This window comes from Mytilus californianus, unplaced genomic scaffold (genome assembly GCF_021869535.1).
Source record: "Mytilus californianus isolate M0D057914Y unplaced genomic scaffold, xbMytCali1.0.p SCAF_5, whole genome shotgun sequence".
Classification (NCBI taxonomy): domain Eukaryota; kingdom Metazoa; phylum Mollusca; class Bivalvia; order Mytilida; family Mytilidae; genus Mytilus; species Mytilus californianus.
In genome coordinates this window covers 41,965,668-41,992,312 of record NW_026262701.1, presented here as the reverse complement: position 1 = coordinate 41,992,312, position 26,645 = coordinate 41,965,668, and the positions used below count along the sequence as shown (strand labels likewise).

The 26,645-nt window shown below is 33.3% G+C and overlaps 2 protein-coding genes and 1 long non-coding RNA gene across 15 annotated transcripts in view; 1 reads left to right on the top strand and 2 right to left on the bottom strand.

Moving 5' to 3' along the window:
* The window catches only part of LOC127702211 (nuclear envelope phosphatase-regulatory subunit 1-like), a 30,173-nt gene extending 7,963 nt beyond the window's left edge, over nt 1–22,210 (bottom strand). The window contains exons 1-2 of the mRNA XM_052206323.1: nt 22,160–22,210; nt 1,461–1,532 (exon numbers count right to left, since the gene is read on the bottom strand). Of these exons, the coding sequence (XP_052062283.1) occupies nt 1,461–1,532; nt 22,160–22,190 (103 nt within the window). The 5' untranslated portion in view covers nt 22,191–22,210. The remainder of the gene's footprint in view (nt 1–1,460; nt 1,533–22,159) is intronic.
* Nucleotides 9,526–11,361, bottom strand: LOC127702214 (uncharacterized). The gene is made up of 2 exons (XR_007982321.1): nt 10,681–11,361; nt 9,526–10,518 (listed from the first exon to the last, which is right to left on the bottom strand). It is a non-coding gene; the product is annotated as an uncharacterized LOC127702214 (long non-coding RNA).
* A 78-nt stretch (nt 22,211–22,288) lies between the features above and the next one.
* LOC127702198 (nuclear receptor coactivator 5-like) overlaps nt 22,289–26,645 on the top strand; it is a 196,623-nt gene continuing 192,266 nt past the window's right edge. For 12 of the 13 annotated variants that reach the window (XM_052206297.1, XM_052206296.1, XM_052206295.1 and 9 more), the window contains exons 1-2: nt 22,289–22,333; nt 25,775–26,274. In XM_052206297.1, coding sequence (XP_052062257.1) covers nt 25,794–26,274 — 481 coding nt within the window. In that variant the 5' untranslated portion in view covers nt 22,289–22,333; nt 25,775–25,793. Of the gene's footprint in view, nt 22,334–25,724; nt 26,275–26,645 lie in introns of all 13 variants that reach the window. The other variant, XM_052206289.1, reaches the window with a different exon arrangement.

Genomic DNA, 26,645 nt, shown 5'->3' with positions numbered 1-26,645 from the left:
AAAAAAACTTGTTTTCCCCCTTTTTTGCCTCTAATTCCTTAATGGTTTGAGCCATAACCCCCCATAGTCAATCCTAACCATCCCTTTGTTGTATGGAAACTTGTGGTATAATTTTAGAGAGATTCACACTCTTAAACACAAGTTATTGTCTGGAAACTACAAAAATGCTTATTTGGGTCCCTTTTTAGGCCCCTTATTCCTAAACAGTTGGGACCATAACCCCCAAAATCAATCCGAACCTCCTTTAGTGGTTATAAACCTTGTGTTAAAATTTCATTGATTTCTATTTAATTATACTAAAGTTATTATCCAGAAAGCATCTGTCTTCAGAAGATGCTGATGAGGACGACAACGTGATACCAATATAAAACAAAATTTTTTTTTAATTTTTGCGGTCGTATAAAAATAAATTGACAGCTAATCATCTCAAGACAATACAACATTTCTTTATACCTAATTTAAAAGCAGTGTAAGGGAGGTAATCAAAACGTTGTGTTTGGATTACCTCTCTTACACTGCTTTTAAATTTTCTTAAGTAATTGTCCATTAACCAGGAAACCCTTGTTTTCCCCCTTTTTTGCCCCTAATTCCTAAACGGTTTGTGGTATGGAAACTTGTGGTATAATTTCAGAGAGATCCATACACCGTTCCACAAATTATTGTCTGGAAACTAGAAAAATGCTTATTTGGACCCCTAATGCCTAAACTGTTAGGACCATAACCCCCAAAATCAATCCCAACCTTCCTTTTCTGGTTATAAACCTTGTATTTAAATTTCATAGATTTCTATTTAATTATACTTAAGTTATTGTCCGGAAACCAACTGTCTTCGGACGACACTGACGACGACGACGTGATACCAATATACGAACCGCAAAATTTTTTCGGTCGTATAAAAACTTGCTTTGACTTAATTTATCTTACCACAAGGTGGTTTGGGTTTGTCTTGTATAGTTCTTGCGTGGAGGTCTTCTATTCAAATGATCCAAAACCATATAGGGTCACAATCTAGTTTCCCCATTCTCTTCCCTAACCTTTATCCTATTTGAACCCTAACTCTTTTTAAGTCCTAACTTATCTGGACCCATTGTGCTCTAGAAATTACAGTTGCCTAGAACAATTGAAAATTTGCCCACAGAAAGTGAATATCCAATTCAAAGTGGATTTGATTCTAATTCTAAATGCCAGTTATAAATCATTCAGTGGGGAAAAAAGCATTTATCTGAGATAGTAAAATTATATTGTATAATTTCCTATGGAAATAGAAACAAGGGGTGGTAATAGGAAAACTTGGTCTCTAATATTGAATATGGCAAAAACTTAAACCTCAATATTGAATATCATATAGCTGATACCCCTTAACTAAAGCATCATAGTTGAAAAAAAATATTGAAATAATAAATTGGCAGATTTATTTTAATAATATTCAAGTTCAAGATCTAATAAAAATGACAACTCACTTCGCCATAACCTAGCTGTTGGCTGAACCTTGTCGATTACTTCTGTTAATCTTCTTTCAAAGGCCTTCAAGTCTGAAATAACATTAAAAAGAGTCATGTTAAAAAATATCAATCTAAAATAAACATCATGTCACAAATGTTTGAAAAATACATGAGGGTATGGATGTGGTATTACGGAATAAAGAAAATATTGGGCAAAAAACAGAATGATGGGCCCAAAAGTAAAGAATAGAGAAAAATGCACCAATTCAAAGAAATACAGAATTGACAATAATAGGGTGTCAAAATATACAAAAAAGAGAAAAAATGGGCAAAACAATTGAAGAAAAGAGAAAACAGGTATTAAAATGAATGAATAAATAAATGAACACGTCCCCATCCAGACCCTTTTACAAGTACACTTCAGCTTATGTGAATTTTGCATTTTAAACCTCCCAAAAGTGGATAGCCTAACCATGTGATTGTCCCTATTCAAGTTAAACATCTTGTATCAACTGATATGAATTGAATACAAATTGAACTCTCTAGGCACTCCTGCTTCCTTCACCAATAAAAACTGGTCCCCATGATATAACCAAGAGTACTGAAAGTAGTAAACATGTATTAAACACCAAATATCAAATTGAATTCTTTTTGTGTTGATATCATTAAATTGTACTTTTAAATCTTACTATCATGACTATTGTAAACAATTGAAAAATTATGTCCATTTCACACGGTGGAAAGGATGGTTAAGCTAGAACTCCTAGTGTCCAATACCACTATGGATAAGTAAAAAACAAAATGCAGCTGATATGTATAGCATGTATAGTAAAGTTGTAGAGTAGACCGCCTATATCAGCAGAATAATGATGGTCTCTTAGAGCAAATTTTTTTAGCATTATTACGTTAAGAAATGGTGATTTGAATTAGAAATGTCTTTTTAACTTAAACATAAAATTATCATGTCATGTAACTATGTTTTATTACACTTAATAAAAGAGGATCTTGACTTAATAAGTTGGAAAATTTCAACTTTAAAAAATGGCAAAGCCAAATGATTATAATTGAAAATCTCGCAAGAACTCTCACCACGCAAGCATATTATTTCGATGGATATTATTAAAGTTTCCATGTGATGTAATTTCAGTTTGAGTTATTTCCCTTGGCTGTTATTTTGGAGGGGTAAATGGTTGATTTTCTTAATTTTCTTAATTGACTAACAAAGCTAATATATGCAGTACATACAAGTCTGATAAAAGATCCCTACTTGATTATAGAGATGAATAAAGCAAGGCTAAAATTAAATTAAAATTGTTCAAAACTTCTATAGTCTAGAGGTCAGCATAAAAAGTTGCATTTGGCTGATTTATGAAGGAATTTTTGCATGTTGACCTCCAACATGGCGACAAAAGGAAAGTAACTCTTTCTCAAAGGTGTCAGTCAACCAGTTGATTAAAACTTATCTACACAGTGTATATAATGAAAACTGACAAGAAAATTCCTTTTATTCTTAAGTATTAAAATCCTTGCTCGCAGTATGTGTAGTGGTACAGTCCCGCCAAGAAAATTTACGCTAATTCTGCGTAAAGAAATGAACAATCGTGACTGGAAAATTATGTGTTTACCTGTTATATGTACGTGAGTCCATTTTGATCACGACAAGCTCAAAACTTTAATAGTGGACCTTCATGGACATCGTGATCAATAATAATATGTATTGTGAAAAGCGCAGGACTTTCTTTAGTCGATTAACTTTGTGTTTTATTGAATGTTATTGGTACGATGAATATTTGTTGCTGTAACTATTTAACGAGTAAATAATATATTGGTCAGAATATTTGTTGTGCGAAAGGTTATACATATTTATTGATATATGTAAAATTCTAGAGGTTACGACAAAACCTACAGTATACACAGGTTTTTGGTTAATAAATAATTATTCAAGCTCAGGTAAAGTCTGATTGATAGGGGGCAGTCTTTCATTTGCATACTGTGTAAACGTGATACATACCATGTGAATATCAATTAGCAAATACACAAGTGTAAACCAATGAACAGATGAATCCGGTCATAATAGGCTTCTGAAGGAGGAGCTACATATATGACTGATTGTATTTGATTACTCTATTTTGCGTACAATCTTTCATTAACAATTTTGATTTGATTCATAAAATCATCAATGCTACTTGTAATTAATTATGAAAGAAAAATATTTCAACTGATAGTTTTTATAAATATCAGAGCTTTTATAAATATCAGAGACTATAGTAGTCTCAGTAAATATCCAGAATTTTTAAAACTCTACCTTTTTCCCAAAATATTTACTTTTATCATTAACGGAAATTTACTTTTATTAATTATAAGGGCTTATGGAAAGGTTGAGAGAAGCTTGTGTGTTTTAAGTCTATTGCAAATTCTTGAGGGATGAGAAAATGATAAATAATACGGCTCATTCAGAATTCAATGTCGAGCTCAGGGCTTATACCGCACTCGATTATTGTTTGCTTAACATCCACAGACAAATGAATGAGTGCATATTTAAGAGAGCACACTATGAAAAAAAACAGAAGTGACTGACATCTGAGAATTTTGGGGTGAAATGTTTAACTTTTATTATATTATGGCATAGTTTTATTCCCCCCCGCAATAAAAAAATAAAATGCTCCGCAGGGCGCAGCTTGATACGACCGCAGAGGTCGAACCCTGAACAGTTGGGGCAAGTATGGACACAACATTCAAGCTTGTTACAGCTCTGAATTTGGATTGTGATTAAATATTTGACACAGCATAGGTTTCTGACACAGAATGAATGTGGTCTACAGTCTTCACGATGAACTTTAAAATCTACAGGCCCGGAGCTCAATTTTTGGAAAATTTTATTTAGATTCTGTTGGCCTGTAGATATGATATTACAGGCCCGAGAGCAATTTTACTAGCCTGGGCTGCTGGGCCTGTGGTTTTGCGTGAAGACTGGGTCTAAGAACTTAAAAATTTTAAATTGGAAATTCACCTATTATGGTCCAATATCCAAAATCTAAATACATGGTTAGATTCAGCATATCAAAGAACCCCAAGAATTCAATTTTTGATGAAATCAAACAAAGTTTAATTTTGGACCCTTTTGACCTCAATGTGGACAAAGTTGATAATGGGGCCATAATCAAAAATCTAAATACATGGTTAGATTCAGCATATCAAAGAACCCCATATATTCAATTTTTGTTGAAATCAAACAAAAAAGTTTAATTTTGGACCCCGATTTGGACCAACTTGAAAACTGAGCCCATAATCAAAAATCTAAATACATATTTAGATTCAGCATATCAAAGAACTCTAAGAATTCAATTTTTGTTAAAATCAAACTAAGTTTAATTTTGGACCCTTTGGACCTTAATGTAGACCAATTTGAAAACAGAACCAATAAAATGCTTCGCTAGGGCGCAGCTTGATACGACCGCAGAGGTCGAACCCTGAACAGTTGGGGCAAGTATGGACACAACATTCAAGCTTGATACAGCTCTGAATTTGGATTGTTATTAAATATTTGACACAGCATAGGTTTCTGACACAGAAAGAATGTGGTCTAAGAACTTGAATTTTTTTAATTTACCTATTATGGTCCAATGTCCAAAATCAAAATACATGGTTAGATTCAGCATATCAAAGAACCCCATATATTCAATTTTTGTTAAAATCAAACAAAGTTTAATTTTGGACCCCAACTTGGACAAACTTGAAAACTGGGCCCATAATCAAAAATCTAAACACATGTTTAGATTCAGCATATCAAAGAACCCCAAGAATTCAATTTTTGTTAAAATCAAACTAAGTTTCATTTTGGACCCTTTGGACCTCAATGAAGACCAATTTAAAAAACGGGACCCAAATTAAAAATCTAAAAACACGGTTAGATTTGGCATATCAAAGAACCCCAATAATTCAATTTTTGATGAAATCAAACAAAGTTTAATTTTGGACCCTTTTGACCTCAATATGAACCAATTTGATAACGGGGTCCACAAATAAAAAATCTAAATACATGGTTAGATTCAGCATATCAAAGAACCTCAAATATTCAATTTTTGTTGAAATCAAAAAAAGTTTAATTTTGGACCCCAATTTGGACCAACTTGAAAACTGGGCCCATAATCAAAAATCTAAATACATGTTTAGATTCAGCATATCAAAGAACCCCATATATTCAATTTTTGTTGAAATCAAACAAAGTTTAGATACTGGACCCTATCTTGGACCAACTTGAAAACTGGGCCCATAATCAAAAATCTAAACACATGTTTAGATTCAGCATATCAAAGAACCCCAAGAATTCAATTTTTGTTAAAATCAAACTTAGTTAAATTTTGGACCCTTTGGACCTTAATGTAGACCAATTTAAAAAACAGGACCCAAATTAAAAATCTAAATACACAGTTAGATTTGGCATATCAAAGAACCCCAATTATTCAATTTTAGATGAAATCAAACAAAGTTTAATTTTGGACCCTTTTGACCTCAATATGAACCAATTTGATAACGGGGTCCACAAATAAAAAATCTAAATACATGGTTAGATTCAGCATATCAAAGAACCCCACATATTCAATTTTTGTTGAAATCAAACAAAGTTTAATTTTGGACCCCAATTTGGACCAACTTGAAAACTGGGCCAAAAATCAAAATCTAAATACATGTTTAGATTCAGCATATCAAAGAACCTCATATATTCAATTTTTGCTAAAATCAAACAAAGTTTAATTTTGGACCCTTTGGACCTTAATGTAGACTAATTTGAAAACTGGACCCAAAATTAAAAATCTAAATACACTGTTAGATTCGGCATAACAAATAAATAAATGTGATCAAAGATTTTACAAATCTAATGCGCCATACTGTGCAATTAAAGATTACTTCTTGAAATTTTTCAATATTTGAAATTTGAAAAAAAAATAATATTTGAAGAATAATTCTTTTTAATTTCTGAAATCTGAAATAAGAAAAAATTGACCCCCCACAATTTCTTTTTATCCCCCCCCCCCCTTTTTTCCCCAAAAAAATTCTTTTCCTCAAGATATGGTCATAATCTCAATTCAAATTTCCAATGGAGTTGGCAACCATAATTACCCATTTAAATTTACCATAGTGCTAACTTAATCTATTTTATAATAGAATTAAAAATATAGTGTCAAATCTTTCATATGGATTTTTTTGTAAAAAAAAAAGATGCAACATTTGCAGATATTTTTACTGGTCTTCCTTTATAAATATGCATTTCTTTAAACATAATTTAAAAGCAGTGTAAGGGAAGTAACCAAAACGTTGTATTTGGATTACCTCCCTTACACTGTTTTAAATTATCTTTATTGTTCATTAACCATTACTTTATACATAATTTTAAAGCAGTGTAAGGGAGATAATTTCAATGATGAATTTGATTTATCTCCCTTACACTGCTTTAAATTATGTTTTGTACTAAAGTATTTGTCCATTAACCAGGACAACCTTGTTTTTCCCCCTTTTTTGCCCCTAATTCCTAAACGGTTTGAGCCATAACCCCCCAAAGCAAATCCTAACAATCCCTTTGTGGTATGGAAACTTGTAGTATAATTTCAGAGAGATCCATACACTGTTCCACAGTTATTGTCTGGAAACTAGAAAATGCTTATTTTTGGCCCCTAATTCCTTAACTGTTGGTACAATAACCCCCAAAATCAATCCCAACCTTCCTTTTGTGGTATTTAACCTTATGGTCAAATTTCAAAAAGATCCATTCACTTAAACTAAAGTTAGAGTGCGAAAACCAGTGTGTATTCGGACGACGACGCCGGACGACGACGACGACGCCGGACGACAACGACGACGACGACGACGCCAACGTCATACCAATATACGACCACAAAATTTTTTTGCGGTCGTATAAATATTAAGAATCTAAATACACGGTTAGATTCGGCATATCAAAGAACCCCAATAATTCAATTTTTGATGAAATCAAACAAAGTTTAATTTTGGACCCTTTGGACCTTAATGTAGACCAATTTAAAAACGGGGCCCAAAATCTAAAAACTTAATACACGGTTAGAATCAGCATATTAAAGAACCCCAATAATTCAATTTTTGATGAAATCAAACAAAGTTTAATTTTGGACCCTTTGGACCTCAATGTGGACCAATTTAAAAACGGGGCCCAAAATCCAAAAACTTAATACACGGTTAGATTCAGCATATTAAAGAACCTCAAGAATTTAAGAATAAAACCCCATTGAAATTGGTCAAGAAATAAGCAAATTATACGAGGTATCTTCTTTTGCACAATACTGTGCAATTGAATATTTCTTGCTATTGCGCAATATTGTACAATTGACAATTTCTTGCTATTGCGCAATATTGTGCTATTGGATATTTCTTGCTATTGCGCAATACTGTGCAATTGAAGATTTCTTGCTATTGTGCAATACTGTGCAATTGAAGATTTCTTGCTATTGTGCAATACTGTGCAATTGAAAATTTCTTGCTATTGCACAATACTTATTATATAATAATTTACACATCCTGTTTGGTGTGTATCTCCTACCATATCATTATTATTTGCTTTTAAATATAAAACAGAAATAACTAACTTAAAATGGAAAATTTTAAAAGAAAAAAAATAGGAAAAAAAGAAAAAAAAGGAAAAAAAAAAAAATCCCCCCCCCAAATTTTTTGAACCCCCTTATGATTCATCACCCCCAAACTCAATCCCAGCCTTCCCTTTGTGGTATAGTACCTTGCAGTACAATTTCAGAGAGATCCATACACTTGAACACAAGTTATTGTCTGGAAACTAGAAAAATGCTTATTTTTGGCCCCTTATTCCTAAACATTTTAGGCAATTACCCCCAAACTCAATTCCAGCTTTCCCTTTGTGATATGGAACCTTGTAGTACAATTTCAGAAAGATCCATACACTTACACAGAAGTTATTGTCATTAAAACTAGAAAAATGCTTGTTTTTTTGCTCCTTTATGGCCCCTAATTCCTAAAATTTTGAGGCAATTACCCCCAAAATCAATCCCAGCCTTCCCTTTGTGGTATGGTACCTTGCAGTACAATTTCAGAGAGATCCATACACTTGATCACAAGTAATTGTCTGGAAACTAGAAAAATGCTTATTTTTGGCCCCTTTTTCGTAAACGTTTTGGGCAATTACCCCCAGACTCAATTCCAGCTTTCCCTTTGTGATATGGAACCTTGTAGTACAATTTCATAAAGATCCATACACTTACACACAAGTTATTGTCATGAAACTAGAAAAATGCTTGTTTTTTGCCCCTTTTTGGCCCCTAATTCTAAAATTTGGAGGCAATTACCCCCAAAATCAATCCCAGCATTCCCTTTGTGATATGGAACCTTGTGGTACAATGTCAGAGATATCCATACACTTACACACAAGTTATTGTCATGAAGCTAGAAAAATGCTTGTTTTTTGCCCCTTTTTTGCCCCTAATTCCTAAAATTTGGAGGCAATTACCCCCAAAACCAATCCCAGCATTCCCTTGGAGATATGGAACCTTGTGGTACAATGTCAGAGAGATCCATACACTTGCACACAAGTTATGTCTGGAAGTTACAATAAAATGCTCCGCTGGGGCGCAGCTTGATACGACCGCAAAGGTCGAACCCTGAACAGTTGGGGCAAGTATGGACACAACATTCAAGTTTGATACAGCACTGAATTTGGATTGTAATTAAATATTTGACACAGCATAGGTTTCTGACACAGAATGAAAGTGGTCTAAGAACTTAAAAATTTTCAATTTACATATTCATACATGTGATAGACTGTGAAACTCAGATCAGGAGATTGGGAAATTTTGGTCAGGAGATTAGGACTCAGATCAGGAGGTTTTTAATCGACATTAATTTTGTTGTAAATGTAACCGTGTGCTGTAAAAATGGTCTTTTAAAGTGTGTTTTCTTCAACTTTCCAACCAATTTATTATGTTTATAGTACCCTTGTACTTATAAAGTTTCTCCATCTTTATATTCTACATGTTCAATCTAACATTGTTTTTTTCCAGTATGTTCTTTAAATTTTTTACTTCATATTCTATAAAACAATCATTGCAACCAGAACATTTGTTTAGCTGTCTGCAAATAGCTTTTATTTTATTTTTTCTCTTGCAAATAGTTTTTATTTGCAAACTCAGAAATTCATTCTACCTGAAAAGTTAGGGTCATAGTTATTATATAAATTTCAATTTAAGCCTTAAAAGGAAGTATAGAATCCTCAAATAATTTTCAAATTATTATTTTTTTATTTGTCCTAAGACATTTAAAATCATTTAATAACCATCCTTTTATGATTATTTGTTCAATTTATATTTTATTTATATTCTTTTAAAAATTTTCATTATTAAAAGGAAAGTAACTTAAAACAGGATAAATCAAGGGAAGTAACCCAATAAATACACAGTTTTTGTTACACAACGGCAGTTAGCCTGAGGTAAAAATCGTTGCTTACCAGTATGTTTGACACCCAAGCTGACAAGTGAAGCCATATAATTATGCATGTTAATTGATTTACAGGTAAAATATAACTTCAGGTAATGTCAGTTACACCAGATGCCTGAGATGTTATGTTGGGCAGAAATTTTTCATTCATGAAAAATTTCATACACAGGATTTTTTCAACAGGAGGTCGGGAGGAGACCCCTGAAAACGGGATTATCGTACTCCCGTCGAGAGGTTCACATGTATGCCTATTCAAACCATATCATTATTATTTGCTTTTATATATAAATCAGAAATAACAAATTTAAAATGGAAAATGTTAAAGAAAAAAAAGGAAAAAAAAAATCCCCCCCCAATTTTTTGAACCCCCTTATGATTCATCGCCCCCAAACTCAATCCCAGCTTTCCCTTTGTGGTATGGTACCTTGCAGTACAATTTCAGAGAGATTCATACACTTGAACACAAGTTATTGTCTGGAAACTAGAAAAATGCTTGTTTTTTGGCCCCTTTTTGGCCCCAAATTCCTAAACGTTTAGGGCAATTACCCCCAAACTCAATTCCAGCTTTCCCTTTGTGATATGGAACCTTGCAGTACAATTTCATAAAGATCCATACACTTACACACAAGTTATTGTCCTGAAACTAGAAAAATGCATGTTTTTTTTGCCCTTTTATGGCCCCTAATTACTAAAATTTTGAGGGAAAACCCCCAAAATCAATCCCAGCATTCCCTTTGTGATATGGAACCTTGTAGTACAATTTCATAAAGATCCATACACTCACAAACAAGTTATTGTCATGAAACTAGAAAAATGCTTGTTTTTTGCCCCTTTTTGGCCCCTAATTCCTAATATTTGGAGGAAATTACCCCAAAAATCAATCCCAGTATTCCCTTTGTGATATGGAACCTTGTAGTACAATTTCATAAAGATCCATACACTTACAAACAAGTTATTGTCATGAAACTAGAAAAATGCTTGTTTTTTGCCCCTTTTTGGCCCCTAATTCCTAAAATTTGGAGACAATTACCCCCAAAATCAATCCCAGCATTCCCTTTGTGATATGGAACCTTGTGGTACAATGTCAGAGAGATCCATACACTTACACACAAGTTATGTCTGGAAGTTACAAAAATGCTTATTTTTGGCCCCTTTTGGCCCCTAATTCCTTAACTGTTAGTACCATAACCCCCAAAATCAATCCCCACCTTCCTTTTGTGGTATTGAACCTTATGGTAAAATTTCAATGAGATCCATTCACTTAAACTAAAGTTAGAGTGCGAAAACTAATGTGTATTCGGACGACGACGCTGGACGACGACGACGACGCCAACGTCATACCAATAAACGACCACAAAAATTTTTTTGCGGTCGTATAAAAATGCTTATTTTTGGCCCCTAATTCCTTAACTGTTGGTACCATAACCCTCAAAATGAATCCCCACCTTCCTTTTGTGGTATTGAACCTTATGGTAAAATTTCATAGAGATCCATTCACTTAAACGACGACGACGCCAACGTCATACCAATAAACGATCGCAAAATTTTTTTGCGGTCGTATAAAAAATTAGGGGAAGTTTGCATAATAAGTTATAGGCATTATAATATATTATATACACAAGTAATTTTTCACATTTCTAACAAATGCAAAAAGAATTGATTTACAGGCTTTTATGCCTGATAAATTTATAAATACTTTGTGTCATATTAATAAAATCGCATTGAAGACAATAATCAGACAATCCGATGACCATGCAAGGTTGGCAAAAAAGCGGTCAATACTAGTATTGACCATGCCGGCGGTAAATACTGGGAAATACTGGCAAATACTGGTCGATTGAAATTTTGAGTAGACATTACTATAAAAACCACTCTCTACCTGGTCAATTACTTTTAGTAATAAAATAATGAAAGTGTTAAAGTCATTTTAAATGTTCTCATGTCTTATTGTATTGTAAAAAGGAAACTCATCAGGTGGCTTTTGCACTGACTATAGCATTGCAATCATTACATTTTGCACTGATTTGTTGTTGTCTTATATTGTATAGAAGTTCCAAATAGGGTCTTCAGGTTTCAGTTTGGTGCTTAAGGTCAAGATGGTTGTACTATGTGTATCTAAAAATTGATTATGTAAAGGTAAAATTTTTACTACATTATATATTTTTTGGTTGAAAACATAAATTACAGTTCAGCCATAAGAGTAAAGGCAGGGAAAAACCTTAACGGTCGCCCAGTCGCCCATGGCCTGGGCGATCTTTTTATTCAGTTGTGGTAGCCCAGGTGGCGAATTGAAAACAAAGTACTCGACAGACGGAAATCCGCTGTTTACCGTGGCTCCAAGTGCCGGCTACTTCACTGACAAAAATATAAATTCAAAAAGAAAAAAAAATCTTTTTAAAATGTATACAGGCAAGTGTCGAGAGTCGTATTGTCGCAAAGTCGCAGTCGCGATAAACAAGGATGTAAAATCAGAGTTTACCTTTGACTAAATATAGTTCACGTTAATTCAGGTCACTGATTGGTCGTCTATTTAAAGTCCAGAAAGTATCGTATGTTTGCAAGGATAACAAGAGAGACGTTCCGATGGTCATTTACAATATGAAGTGATCAAATACCCTGTTCAGTTTTGGCTTCAAGAAAGCGAAGAAATTCAGAGAAGATGACAATAGCATGTTATGAAATAATATCAGTCAAATAAAAGAACGTATAATATATAATAATGTTAAGAATCTGGAAAACAGTACCTTTTGTAGTTCCCTTTTCAAAGCCCACGTGGTGTCCAGAGAATGAAGGTCAAAAACGAAAGTAGAATATTGTCGACCACAAATAAATAACATTAGTTTAAAATGATTTTAGTTTCCTACTTACTGAACAGTTTACAAAAAAGAGAAAATCAGAGGAGATATCAATTTTATGACAATGCTTTTGAAATACGTGTACTGTACAAGTCTTTTGAGAAACTAGGGGGGTCATTTGTTTACAAATGTACGTAGTTACGCAAAATAAATCGATCAAGATATTTAATAAATTAGATTATCAAAGAAATAAAATTAAATATTTCATCGATCATCTACATGTATTTAAGGACAGAGAATTCTTTAGTTGTCCTTAAAAAGATATTAAAAAAAAACTGGTACACAGGGTATGAAGATTCCCATTTTGTAAATGATTTTTTTTTAATTAAATTTGATTGAAGTCAACAACAAAAATAAGACAAAATTTACATTTTCCCAAGCATCTAAATCACCTCCAGGTATGCTCAGAATGCAGGGTTTCGAGTCTAAAATTTCAAAATTTTCTTGGGGGGCATACCCCTAAACCCCCCTAGCACGTTCAGCCCGCTTTGCGGGCTTCACCGGTGATACTCATAGTGAAATAAAGTGGGTTACTAACTTTTTGTCTGGGCTAACTCATTTTCAAGTCTAGTAGCCCAGCTGGCTACTGGCCTTACAAAGTTAAGTTTCACCCCTGAAGGTCCTTGATACCTTCCATTTCCTGCATAAAGATGATTTTCATCTCACATTTAATAGACAGGAAATATTTTATTGTTTAAGTGAGTCTTCAAATATCACTTTTATTACTTTCAACCATGTTTTGTCATCATTTCAGTGTCTTCCCTAGAAAAATTGTCATGCATGGTGGGTCCATGGTAGATTTGCAACGCGGCGCACGATGTTTCTTTTTCAGAATTAGTTACACTACATAATTTATATGTTTATAGCCATACACCAATCTAATTGTTTTATTATAGGTAAGTCATGGAACTTTAAAGTATTTATTACAGATGAGAGGAATTAATGAGAGACCTTATAAACAATACTAAAAATAATCCAGTCTGCACTAGTTATTTACAAATTTATGTCATGTACACATTATTTTGTTGATATCTTCCTCTGTTTCAACTTTCCAAAGGTCCCCACACATTTTTCAAAATCAAAATCTTTTTCCTTTGGTCCTTCAATTGATATATGCATTAAGCAATTCAGCACTTTTTGGCATAGTCTGTTTCTCAAAGGTGTTTTAAGTCTGTTTAAACATGAAAAACACCTTTCACAATCAGCTGTTGAAACTGGCAAAACAAGACCAATTGCTGCATACTTAGACAGACAAGGATGCTGTCACGGAATAGAAGTTCCTTCATAATATAAGTTCCAAATGGAAACAATATTCTGGAATATTATTTCCACTGGAATAAATATTACAGTAAATGTTCCTAACGGAATAAATGGTATAGAATATTTGTTCCAATGCCTAAATGTCATGTCTTTACATTCTTTCACTAACAGTGTCCTCAATTTGCTGATAGAATGGTTTCAGCAGCAACAGCAAGTTGTTAAATAAAACTTTGAATGTCATCATTGCTTCACAAAGATTTTACAGGAAACAATAAAAAAAGTCTATTTGCGTTAATTACAGAAGTCGTCAATGAAGAATACCTGACATACGGATGGCATATTTGAAAATTACCTGTTTGGAAGCTAAGCTGACATTTTATTTCATGACAATTAACTTTTTTTTTTAAATACATTCTTGTCCGATTTATTTATGACGCTTCATAATTGTATCTTGCCGAAGTGAAAGACCACTTGTGTAAAAAACGGCAAATGAATCCGCTATGTGACCCATTGAATTAAAGATAGAACAACACTAGTTTATTAAAAACAATATTTCCGTAAATAACTACGTATGTTTTGAAAGTTTTTCCATCAAATGTTTTAAATATTTCATAAGACACGTCTTTTTCTCGGCCCGGTTGCGGTGATGTGTATTCTTTGATATAATCAATCAACCGCGACTAATCTAAAAATAACTGATTGTTGTGACCAATCAAAAAATAATGCATCGATGTAAATATACATTGATATAGCTGATGGAAAAACTGCGAAACTTTATTTAAAAAAAAAAGTTTTGTCCATTCTCGGTGAAATTACGTTAGTTTTATTTTATAATACCAGAGACTATACCAATTTTTTTTAATTTACTTTTTTAAAGATCACAGTAAAACAACGATGTCAAACACTGGCCCATTTTTTGGTGAAATTTATACTGGAAAAGGTTAAACTTTTTATTTAGCACAGAAGGATATGCATTGGGGATTAATCTTACTATTTATTTATCAGCTAACTGGCAACTTCCATTATGTAACCGAAGTCTCGATTTACAAATGTATAACCAACTAATCAAGAAGGTTGTAAAATCCCCGCACGCGCGACGTGATGCATCCAATTATCAGTCGGATGAGTTTAAAACACCCGTGGAGTGTTGTTACTTGTCACTTCACTTTCAAAATATCGATAATAAATATTTTACAGTTATAATTTTCACACATAGCGGGATGCATTGCGGCAATGATGAAAGCATGACGGTCGAAATTTATGCGTAGCGGTACCGCAATGCTTGAATAGCCTAGGGAAAACACTGCATTTATTGGGGGCTGTTGTTTTTATAGTAATTAAATAATCACACCTAGCAATGCCAGGTGATAGGTAATAAGACACCTGTAACTTCATTTACCTGTAGTTTTATGTACCTGTAAAAAATTATGCATTTTCAATAAAAACAAGAAATGATTGTAACAGGATGCTGTTACGAAGTCTCCCAAATGAAGCTCCCATAATTCGTAATTCCCAGGGTCGCCTGACATTGGGCAACGTCCAGTGAAAATTGGTTTGGTCCAGTAAAGTTATATGCATTAGGGATGCCTGGGAACTAACCTTGTATATCATTCAAATCATCTTGGCATGACAAACCAGAATATATATGGTTTAGGGGTGGGGATCTCGACCATTTACAAGATACTAGAACATTGGGGGTGGAGGGAACCCCTGGGGACTGACCCTATACGTCATTCAAATGTTTTTTACATGACGAACAGGAATATATATGGTTTAGGGGTGGGGATCTCAACCATTTACAAGATATTAGAACATTGGGGGTGGGGGGAACTCCTGGGGACTGACCGTATACGTCATTCAAATGTTCGAGACATGACAAATAGGAATATAGATGGTTTAGGGGTGGGGATCTCAACCATTTACAAGATATTAGAACTTTCTTAAATGGCAGGGGGTGGGGGTAACCCCTGGGGACTAACCCTGTATTTCATTTGATGTGCTTTATCATGACAAACCAGAATATATATGGTTTAGGGGTGGGGATCTCGACCATTTACAAGATATTAGAACTTTCTCAAATGTCAGGGGGTCGGGGTGACCCCTGGGGACTAAACCTGTATATCATTCAAACCATCTTAGCATGACAAACCAGAATATATATGGTTTAGGGGTGGGGATCTTGACCACTTACAAGATATTAGAACTTTCTTAAATGGCAGGGGATGGGGGTGACCCCTGGGGACTAACCCTGTATTTCATTTGATGTGCTTTATCATGACAAACCAGAATATATATGGTTTAGGGATGGGGATCTCGACCATTTACAAGATATTAGAACTTTCTCAAATGGCAGGGGGTCAGGATGACCCCTGGGGACTAACCCTGTATATCATTCAAACCATCTTAGCATGACAAACCAGAATATATATGGTTTTGGTGTGGGGATCTTGACCACTTACAAAGATATTAGAACTTTCTTAAATGGCAGGGGGTGGGGGTGACCCCTGGGGACTTACCCTGTATTTCATTTGATGTGCTTTATCATGACAAACCAGAATATATATGGTTTAGGGGTAAGGATCTCGACCATTTACAAGATATTAGAACTTTCTCAAATGTCAGGGGGTCGGGGTGACCCCTGGGGACTAACCCTGTATATCATTCAAACCATCTTAGCATGACAAACCAGAATATATATGGTTTAGGGGTGGGGATCTTGACCACTTACAAGATATTAGAACTTTCTTAAATGGCAGGGGGTGGGGGTGACCCCTGGGGACTAACCCTGTATTTCATTTGATGTGCTTTATCATGACAAACCAGAATATATATGGTTAAGGGATGGGGATCTCGACCATTTACAAGATATTAGAACTTTCTCAAATGGCAGGGGGTCGGGATGACCCCTGGGGACTAACCATGTATATCATTCAAACCATCTTAGCATGACAAACCAGAATATATATGGTTTAGGTGTGGGGATCTTGACCACTTACAAAGATATTAGAACTTTCTTAAATGGCAGGGGGTGGGGTGACCCCTGGGGACTAATCCTGTATTTCATTTGATGTGCTTTATCATGACAAACCAGAGTATATATGGTTTAGGGGTGGGGATCTCGACCATTTACAAGATATTAGAACTTTCTCAAATGGCAGGGGGTCAGGATGACCCCTGGGGACTAACCCTGTATATCATTCAAACCATCTTAGCATGACAAACCAGAATATATATGGTTTAGGGATGGGGATCTTGACCACTTACAAGGTATTAGAACTTTCTTAAATGGCAGGGGGTGGGGTTGACCCCTGGGGACAAACCCTGTATTTCATTTAATGGGCTTTATCATTTAGAACATTTTCAATTAAAAAGATTGTGTCTATCACAAACGGTTTTCAATTTATAATCATTTGAAAATTTAAAAAAATAAAATCCCATAGGGTTCTATAGTAAAACCCTCTTTTCTTTTTGCCCCTCAAAGTACCCCTTTATAAACCCCATTGCACAAACAAAACCCTGATTGCACCACTAGACATGTTAGTCTAACATATTGTGAAACCCTAAGTTAATCTGACAAGCGGTTATGGAGAACGTGTGCGGACAAGTTCAAATTTAAAAGCGGCGGAAGAGGAAGAAGAAGAAGAAGAAGAAGAAGAAGAATTCGTTTGGGAGACTTAATTATCTTGATTGAAAAATGTTATAATAATTAATTTGTCAATTCTTTATATATATCTAAAATATGCAATATCATGACCTATAAGGACTGAATTAGTAGGTAAAAGTGTTAAAAATTCGTAAGGGTTCCACGGAACCCAGTGTCTCGCCTACTTTTGCTGTTAATCGCAGGCTCAACAAAAATGAGGGAAAAAAATCAATAAAAATATTCCTTTAGATACTATCTTTTGATTGTAAGAAGCTTCTGTCAAAGTTTGGTATAAATCCAGGATAGTTTATGAATCTAATAAATGTTTTAAAAACTTTAACTGCAGACTGTATTTAATGTTAACTGGAAGAAAAACGAAGTCCATTTATTAGTAAAATATGGATAAACAGGTACAAATTTTAACAAAATTTCCTTCTGGATACTAGCTTTTGATCATAAACAAGCTTCTGTCCAAATTTGGTACAAATCCAGGATAGTTTAAGAAAGTTATTAAAATTTTAAAAACTTTAACCAGAGTGAAAATATTGTTTCCTGGCAGAAAAACTAAGTCCATATTTAAGTAAAATACGGAAAAAATGAAATTTTTTTTTAACAGATTTACTTCTGGATACTATCTTATGATCATAAACAAGCTCCTGTCCGAGTTTGGTACAAATCCAGGATAATTTAAGAAAGTTATTAAAATTTTAAAAACTTTAACCACAGAGTGAATGTAATGTTTCCTGGCAGAAAAACTAAGTCCATTTATAAGTAAAATACGGAAAAAATGAAATTTTTTTTTAACAAATTTACTTCTGGATACTATCTTATGATCATAAACAAGCTTCTGTCCAAGTTTGGTACAAATCCTGGACAGTTTAAGAAAGTTATTAAAATTTTAAAAACTTTAACCACAGAGTGAATGTATTGTTTCCTGGCAGAAAAACTAAGTCCATTTATAAGTAAAATACGGAAAAAATGGAATTTTTTTTTAACAAATTTACTTCTGGATACTATCTTATGATCATAAACAAGCTTCTTTCCGAGTTTGGTACAAATCCAGGATGATTTAAGAAAGTTATTAAAATTTTATAAACTTTAACCACAGAGTGAATGTAATGTTTCCTGGCAGAAAAACTAAGTCCATTTACAAGTAAAATACGGAAAAACAGGAATTTTATTTTTACAAAATTTACTTCTGGATACTATCTTATGATCATAAACAAGCTTCTGTCCAAGTTTGGTAGAAATCCAGGATAGTTTAAGAAAGTTATTAAAATTTCAAAAACTTTAACCACAGAGTGAATATTTGTGGACGCCGCCGACGACGGAATGTAGGATCGCTATGTCTCGCTTTTTCGACTAAAGTCGAAGGCTCAACAAAAATGAATAAAACATATCAAATTCATTCATTTATATCAGCTGAAACATGCCAAAAGATAAAAGTTTAAATATATCTTACTTTTTATCATTTTTTTACTTCAATAAATAGTAAAAATTCGTAAGGGTTCCGCGGAACCCAGTGTCTCGCCTACTTTTGCTGTTAATCGCAGGCTCAACAAAAATGAGGAAAACAATTAATAAAAATATTCCTTTCTATACCATCTTTTGATTGTAAGTAGCTTCTGTCCAAGTTCGGTACAAATCCAGGATAGTTTATGAATCTAATAAATGTTTTAAAAACTTAAACTGCAGACTGTATGTAATGTTAACTGGAAGAAAAACTAAGTCCATTTATAAGTAAAATACAGAAAAAATTGAACAAAATTTTAACAAAATTTCCTTCTAGATACTAGCTTTTAATCATAAACAAGCTTCTGTCCAAGTTTGGTACAAATCCAGGATAGTTTAAGAAAGTTGCTAAAATTTTAAAAACTTTAACCAGAGTGAATGTAATGTTAACTGGCAGAAAAACTAAGTCCATTTATAAGTAAAATACGGAAAAAATGGAATTTTTTTTTACAAAATTTACTTCTGGATACTATCTTTTAATCATAAACAAGCTTCTTTCCAAGTTTGGTAGAAATCCAGGATAGTTTAAGAAAGTTATTAAAATTTCAAAAACTTTAACCAAGGAGTGAATGTTATGTTTCTTGGCAGAAAAACTAAGTCCATTTATAAGTAAAATACATTTTTTTTTTACAAAATTTACTTTTGAATATTATCTTATGATCATAAACAAGCTTCTGTCCAAGTTTGGTAGAAATCCAGGATAGTTTAAGAAAGTTATTAAAATTTCAAAAACTTTAACCACAGAGTGAATATTTGTGGACGCCGTCGACGACGACTCCGACGGAATGTAGGATCGCTATGTCTCGCTTTTTCGACAAAAGTCGAAGGCTCGACAAAAATTCGTAAGGGCTCCGCGGAACCCAGTGTCTCGCCTACTTTTTCTGTTAATCGCAGGCTCAACAAAAATGAGGAAGTAAACAATAAAAATATTCCTCCTGATACTATCTTTTGATTGTAAGAAGCTTCTGTCCAAGTTTGGTAAAAAACCCAGGATAGTTTATGAATCTAATAAATGTTTAAAAACTTTAACTGCAGACTGAATGTAATGTTAACTGGAAGAAAACAAAATTTCCTTCTAGATACTAGCATTTGATCATAAACAAGCTTCTTTCCAAGTTTGGTACAAATCCAAAATAGTATAAGAAAGTTATTAAATTTTTAAAAACTTTAACCACAGAGTGAATGTGTTGTTTCCAGGCAGAAAATCTAAGTCCATTTAAAAGTAAAATAAGGAAAAAATGGATTTTTTTTTTTACAAAATTTACTTCTGGATACTATCTTATGATCATAAACAAGCTTCTGTCCAAGTTTGGTAGAAACCCAGGATAGTTTAAGAAAGTTATTAAAATTTTAAAAACTTTAACCACAGAGTGAATGTAATATTTCCCGATAGAAAAACTAAGTCCATTTATAAGTAAAATACGGAAAAACAGGAATTTTATTTTTACAAAATTTACTTCTGGATACTATCTTATGATCATAAACAAGCTTCTGTCCAAGTTTGGTAGAAATCCAGGATAGTTTAAGAAAGTTACTAAAATTTCAAAAAACTTTAACCACAGAGTGAATATTTGTGGACGCCGCCGACGACGGAATGTAGGATCGCTATGTCTCGCTTTTTCGACTAAAGTCGAAGGCTCGAAAAAAAACACCATGAAAATTTCAATCGACCAGGTATTGTAATCGATGTAACATATCTATCAGGGTACAATAAAGATAGCATGTTTTAAATTAGTAAAAACAAATCACTCTTTATTGGAAGACAAAATTAAAATATTTTTCGTTGAATCAACACAAGTAATTTAGATATCACAATATAAATTTGTTATAAATAAAGAAGTGTTTAAACTTTTTTTTTAATTCTACATGCAGACCTTGATAATTTTTATTATTAATTCTACACACAGACCTTGATAGACCTCATTGCTTATCTTATTTGCACTCACAAAAAGATAGCAAACTTCAGTACCTGAATTGATTTTAAAATCTTAAAAATTCCCAATAATAGACTGTCATCGCGGACTTCGCTGATCAATGGGGACATAATCTAGGTGACATGTTGCAATCATTTAATTGTGTCCATCAGGGATTTCCGTGAACTTTAATTAATGTCCATCACGGAACCGAGGAATACGTGTTTTCAATTGTAGCTGCAGTGTAGACATTCAGACCCAACATACACATATTTCCCTCATTCTATAAAGTCATGTTGCTTTACATTGTAGTCCTATCTGGACACTTCCGTTGTCCCGAGCCCAGTCGGGTCCTAAGTATAAATACAGCCAGCGCATGGGTCCCTAGCAGCCTGGATATTGACAACAACAAAACAACTGAAACTAACTAAGCTTTTCACTTGGTAAGAATTCTAGAACGTCTACCACTAGGGGAATTATATTGTTTATGTAACAATCCATTAAGTACTTTTAAAGTAAATAAATCATCTAACGTTATACTTGTTTATATCAAATATCTAGTCCAAATAATTATGACGTTTTGTACAGCTTTTTGATAAATTTTTTTTGGACGCCTACCTTCAACTTTGTAGGAAGGCGTAACAGCAAAAATCAAAAATAGCATTTCTAGACGGTGTAATTATTTGGACTATCAAATATCGAACTTTGCAATGAACAGAGTACGAGTTACAAGATTCAGTCTTTACCACAAAACATACTCCTGTTACATATGCATTGCAAGGTCGTGCAAATATGATATTCTGCTTTGAACAATATTGGTTAATATAAGAGGAATAACACTATATTGTGTACAACTTTTTTTTGCCAGCAGAGCTGTCAAAACTCAAACTGCAAGACAGGATGTTTTGTCAATTACAACTGATCAACCTGCGTGTGACAGGGTATGTCCTAGATATTTTTTAAAAGGGCTCAGTTTTTTTTATGTTAATGAGTTTTTGAACTGAAATTATTGGTCGTGTTCATGAGATATAACTCTTTTAGTACCCTCTGTCTGCTCAGCTGACATTTTCGGCATCAAGAACTAGCACCGGTCTTACTTGTAAAAAATGTTTTGATTGGATACGTTTTTCAGCATAGCCAATAATATCATCCAATGCATAATGTATAATCGACAACGAGGCTGAAGCAGTGCGGGCGATTGTTCATTATCTACATTTGGTACTGTTTGTTATTTACTGAAACATTTCCAATAAGATTTGGAAAGATAGTGCTTGTTTTGTGAAATACTTCACGTAATCAAAGGTTTGCAGAAAAAAAACGATGAAATAAACCAGATTAGAACGTTTCTTGCTCACTTTCGTATCTTGCACATGTGCTAGAAAAAGCTAAATAATGTATGATTTAATGATCATCAAAACAAACACTTTTAGTATCAAAGTATTTGAAATATGTACATAGCTAAAATTGTTTACACATACATGTATGATAGACACCTGAACAAAAGTGCCAAAAATGGCTACAACTTGCCAACTGATAGATAGTGTAACTGTGTATGCGAATCCCTGAAAACCACCAAAACTTATGGCACTGGCTACTGTTAACGCAAAAAAAAACTATAAATAATTATTGTTACTTCCGAGACTAATTGTCGAGATGTATTTCTGGAGAGGGACCAGATTTCATACGGAAATTGCAGGCAACAATAATTTGAATCTGGGTCCATTCGCCCTAAGTCACGATCGCTCTCATTCACATTTGCACCCTTTTTAAAGGTTATGCTTTAGTTGGTGTATTGCTATAAAATAAAGATAATAAGTGTGTTTATTGTTAAAAATAAAGTGACAATCTAAAAACGTAAACAGGTTTTGATTTTGTGAATTATTTTGACGAAAATGAATAATAGATATTTTCATGATGATCAAAGGACTCGTCATTTGTCTCTAACACATGTATGTAAAAAAAAGGCGGAAGATACCAAACGGCTATCAAACTAGTCACAATGACATTGCTACGACAACAACAAATGAAACAAAAACCGGGCTACAAAGCACATGTTTATCTTTCATGCTTTCGATTGAAAATCTTCTTTGTTTTTACAATGATACCAGAAGTCCATTACTCTAGTAATGGACTTTTGATGATACCCAATTAGCTTTATAAATACTAATTAATAGTTATCATACATGATTAACATTTGATAATTAATTATCTAATCACACAATAAATATTTCATTCGCAAAAATTCACGAACTTTTATTCATGAAAATACAGATATATTGATATATACATCTAATAATTCAACTGGTATCTGCATAAAAATAGGGTGCCTACAAACCCAGTAGGCAAACGTGGGGTGCGAATGTGTTTTGGGAGGGAACGGACCAGATACCCAATAATTTAATTTTTTATTGTTACCTGCAGTTGTTACACGAAAAAATTCATAAAAATGTTTGATTTGCGAGCAATCTGTGAAATAAATTTAAACAATAAAATTATGATGTTAAATCATTAACATGATTAAACTTCCAGATGTTTTGACCCATGTGACGTTCATTTTTGCCAAAGGGGGTTGATTAAAACATCTTGCTATTCAAATGAACAAGATGTCCAATTTGTGGTTGGTGAAAAGTTTATATCTTTTCTAAATTTCAATGATAAACTTCAACGATTCAAGATGGAAATTTTGACACGAAGACAGTACAAAGTATCCTGATGCTACACACAAAAAAGACCTTATTTTCAAATGTAAAAAATTTGCGGGTAACAATAACTGCAGGTAACAATAAAATATGAAATTGGGTCCCTCTTCCATTTTGTGTCTAACACATGTATGTAAAAGAAAGGCGGAAGATACCAAACGGCTATCAAACTAGTCACAATGACATTGCTACGACAACAATTAATGAAACAAAAACCGGGCTACATTTGTGCGGATAACCATAGCCAGTGCCAAACTTTAAAGAAAACCTTTGCAAATGAAATTATTTATATTATCAATATCGGGTATAATAAAGACTAGGTATATGTGCTATGTTTACTCATTTCAATCAAATTTTAAATTCAATTTCCGTTAATTCAGAATTCTTGAGTAGTTTTCTCTCCTTTTAGGGTAATGATGCCGACTCATGACTAGAAAGTAGAAACGGATTAAGAGTGAATTTTACTGTTATAAAACAATGTTTATTTCCATGAAACAAATTTAGTGACAATAAATAGTAAAAATATCTTTCTTAATCATGTTAATGGATTTTTTTCATTCACTGCACTGTTTCAAAATTTCTGACAAAAAAAAAAGAGTTTTTACTTCTTTAAAATAGTTTTCCACATCTTGGCATGAGGAGATCTAAGTTTATCTCATGTCAAGCTATGACATTTTAAATCTTTCTACAAATATTTTTAAACATAAAGGTTATCAATTGGCTAAGATTTACTTCATTTAATTCAGTTTTGTGGAAAAAATCATACATGTATATTGTAAACTGGTTCAGGATGCTGCATATTTTAGTTGTAAGAGTCTAGTTTGGTGGTAAGACAAATTTTAAGTCTGCATTGTTGAAATTTTTTTTTTAAGTCTAAAGTTCTTGCTAGAGACCTTAAATGTTGATCTGCTACTTTTCAGCATGGTAGGCACATCAAATTAAGACTCTTCGGGATTTTTTTCAAAACGGTTTTTTATTCGGAATTTTACATTTTGCACTAAGAGATGTTCTTAAAGGTAAATACAAGTATAAGTTTGTCTTTAAATCTTGATTTCCATTAAGTTATTGCAAAAACTGGTGAAACACGTCAAATAAAAAGTACATGAGAATGAAGAGAGACGTTACCATGAATGCCAAAAGTTGTTCTGTAGAACAACAAAAAATTGGCAGTTTTAATTTGTATTAAATAAATTATATTTAGTGGGTTTATTTGTTCAGACATCCTACATGTCCTGTATACTAATGTGTCTTTTTACAATATATATAAAATACATAAATGTACAGTACATTATGCATTAAATGACCATTTGCATCTGGCAAAAATATTTAAAAATAATTGTTTAAATGCAGGATGAAGTTCCATAAAACAGAATGGAATATATAAGTAGACAAAATTTGTATAATACTGCAAATAACATGAAAAAGAAATCCTTAATATTTTGACATCTTGTAAATCTTGGGACTTTATTTCAATGCTTTAGTGATATGATTTTTGACATAAGTTCACCATGGTCTGGGTCATTGTGGATTTGTTGTTTATTATTGGGTTGGTTTACAAATCTAGGGAATAATTGATTCTACAGGCAAGAATTTGGTTCAGACCAGTTAAATCAGAAATATGCCCTTTTAATTTCCTCAAACTTGTCAAATGATTATAATAATAACTTCATGTTTACAAGTTTCTTAGGGGTGGAAGCAAATAGTTCTGCTTTAATTTATACTAGTCTAGGAGAGAAATAATGATTTGGACAATTTAAAATTGACAACAGTAATTTTACTGTGAGCCAAAATTAGCAAGGAGGTTGAAAATTAAGGTCAGAGAGAAAAGAACAATGAGGGACAAAAAATTTTGCATGCTCTTAAATATTGCTATCATATTGTTCAATAATTGTTTTATATTTCCATTACAGGATTTTTTGCCTCTTTGAATGTTATTCTTTACATTTTGAGAATATTACAGATATAGTTTTTGGTAAAAAATGCCAACCAGATCCCGTAGTAGATCACGCGAGCGTTTAGACCGATTTGGTAGAGTTATTGTATCGTTGAAGAGATCCAGGAGTCGAAGTCCAAGAATCAGAAGAAGTCGCAGCAGAAGTCGGAGTCGTAATAGTAGATCACATCGTAGGTCATTGAGTCGCGACAGAAGGTCACCTAGGAGATCACCAAGAAGGTCACCAAGGAGATCTCCAAGAAGGTCGCCAAGGAGATCTCCAAGAAGGTCACCAAGGAGATCCCCTAGAGTTCACAGAAGAAGCCGTAGTCGAAGTCGCAGTCATAGTTCATCATTAAGACGTAGATCTCCTAGACCAAGAAGTAAAACACCTCCAATTGGAAATCGTACAAATATAAATGATATTGAGCTGATGAAGGCTAGAGTGTTTGTTGGCAATGTTCCAGTTGGAACTATTACGAAGAAAGAGCTAGAGGACATATTTGGAAAATATGGCAAAATAATAGGTAAGAATTGACAGCATTGTAGTTAATTAAACAATCTGAAGATTCTGAGTCCTGTCGATCCATAGTTAGAGAGATATTAGGCCCTATAGTTAGTCAAACAATTCTGTGGAATGAGAGAAAGAAAAATTATTATTGAACATGTACTCAAAACTTTGCTTATAGTTATACATGTACATATTGAAACAACTGGCAAAATTTTATAACAAAAGGAATTCATTCATTACAGTAAATAAAAAAAATCTGCTTCAAACAGCCAAGATATCAGTGTGTTATTGTACATGCATTGAGACATTATTATTCACCGAAACGTTGATCTTATTCATTAGCAACCAATTTGATTGAGTTGCCGGACCGCAAATGGTATAAAACAA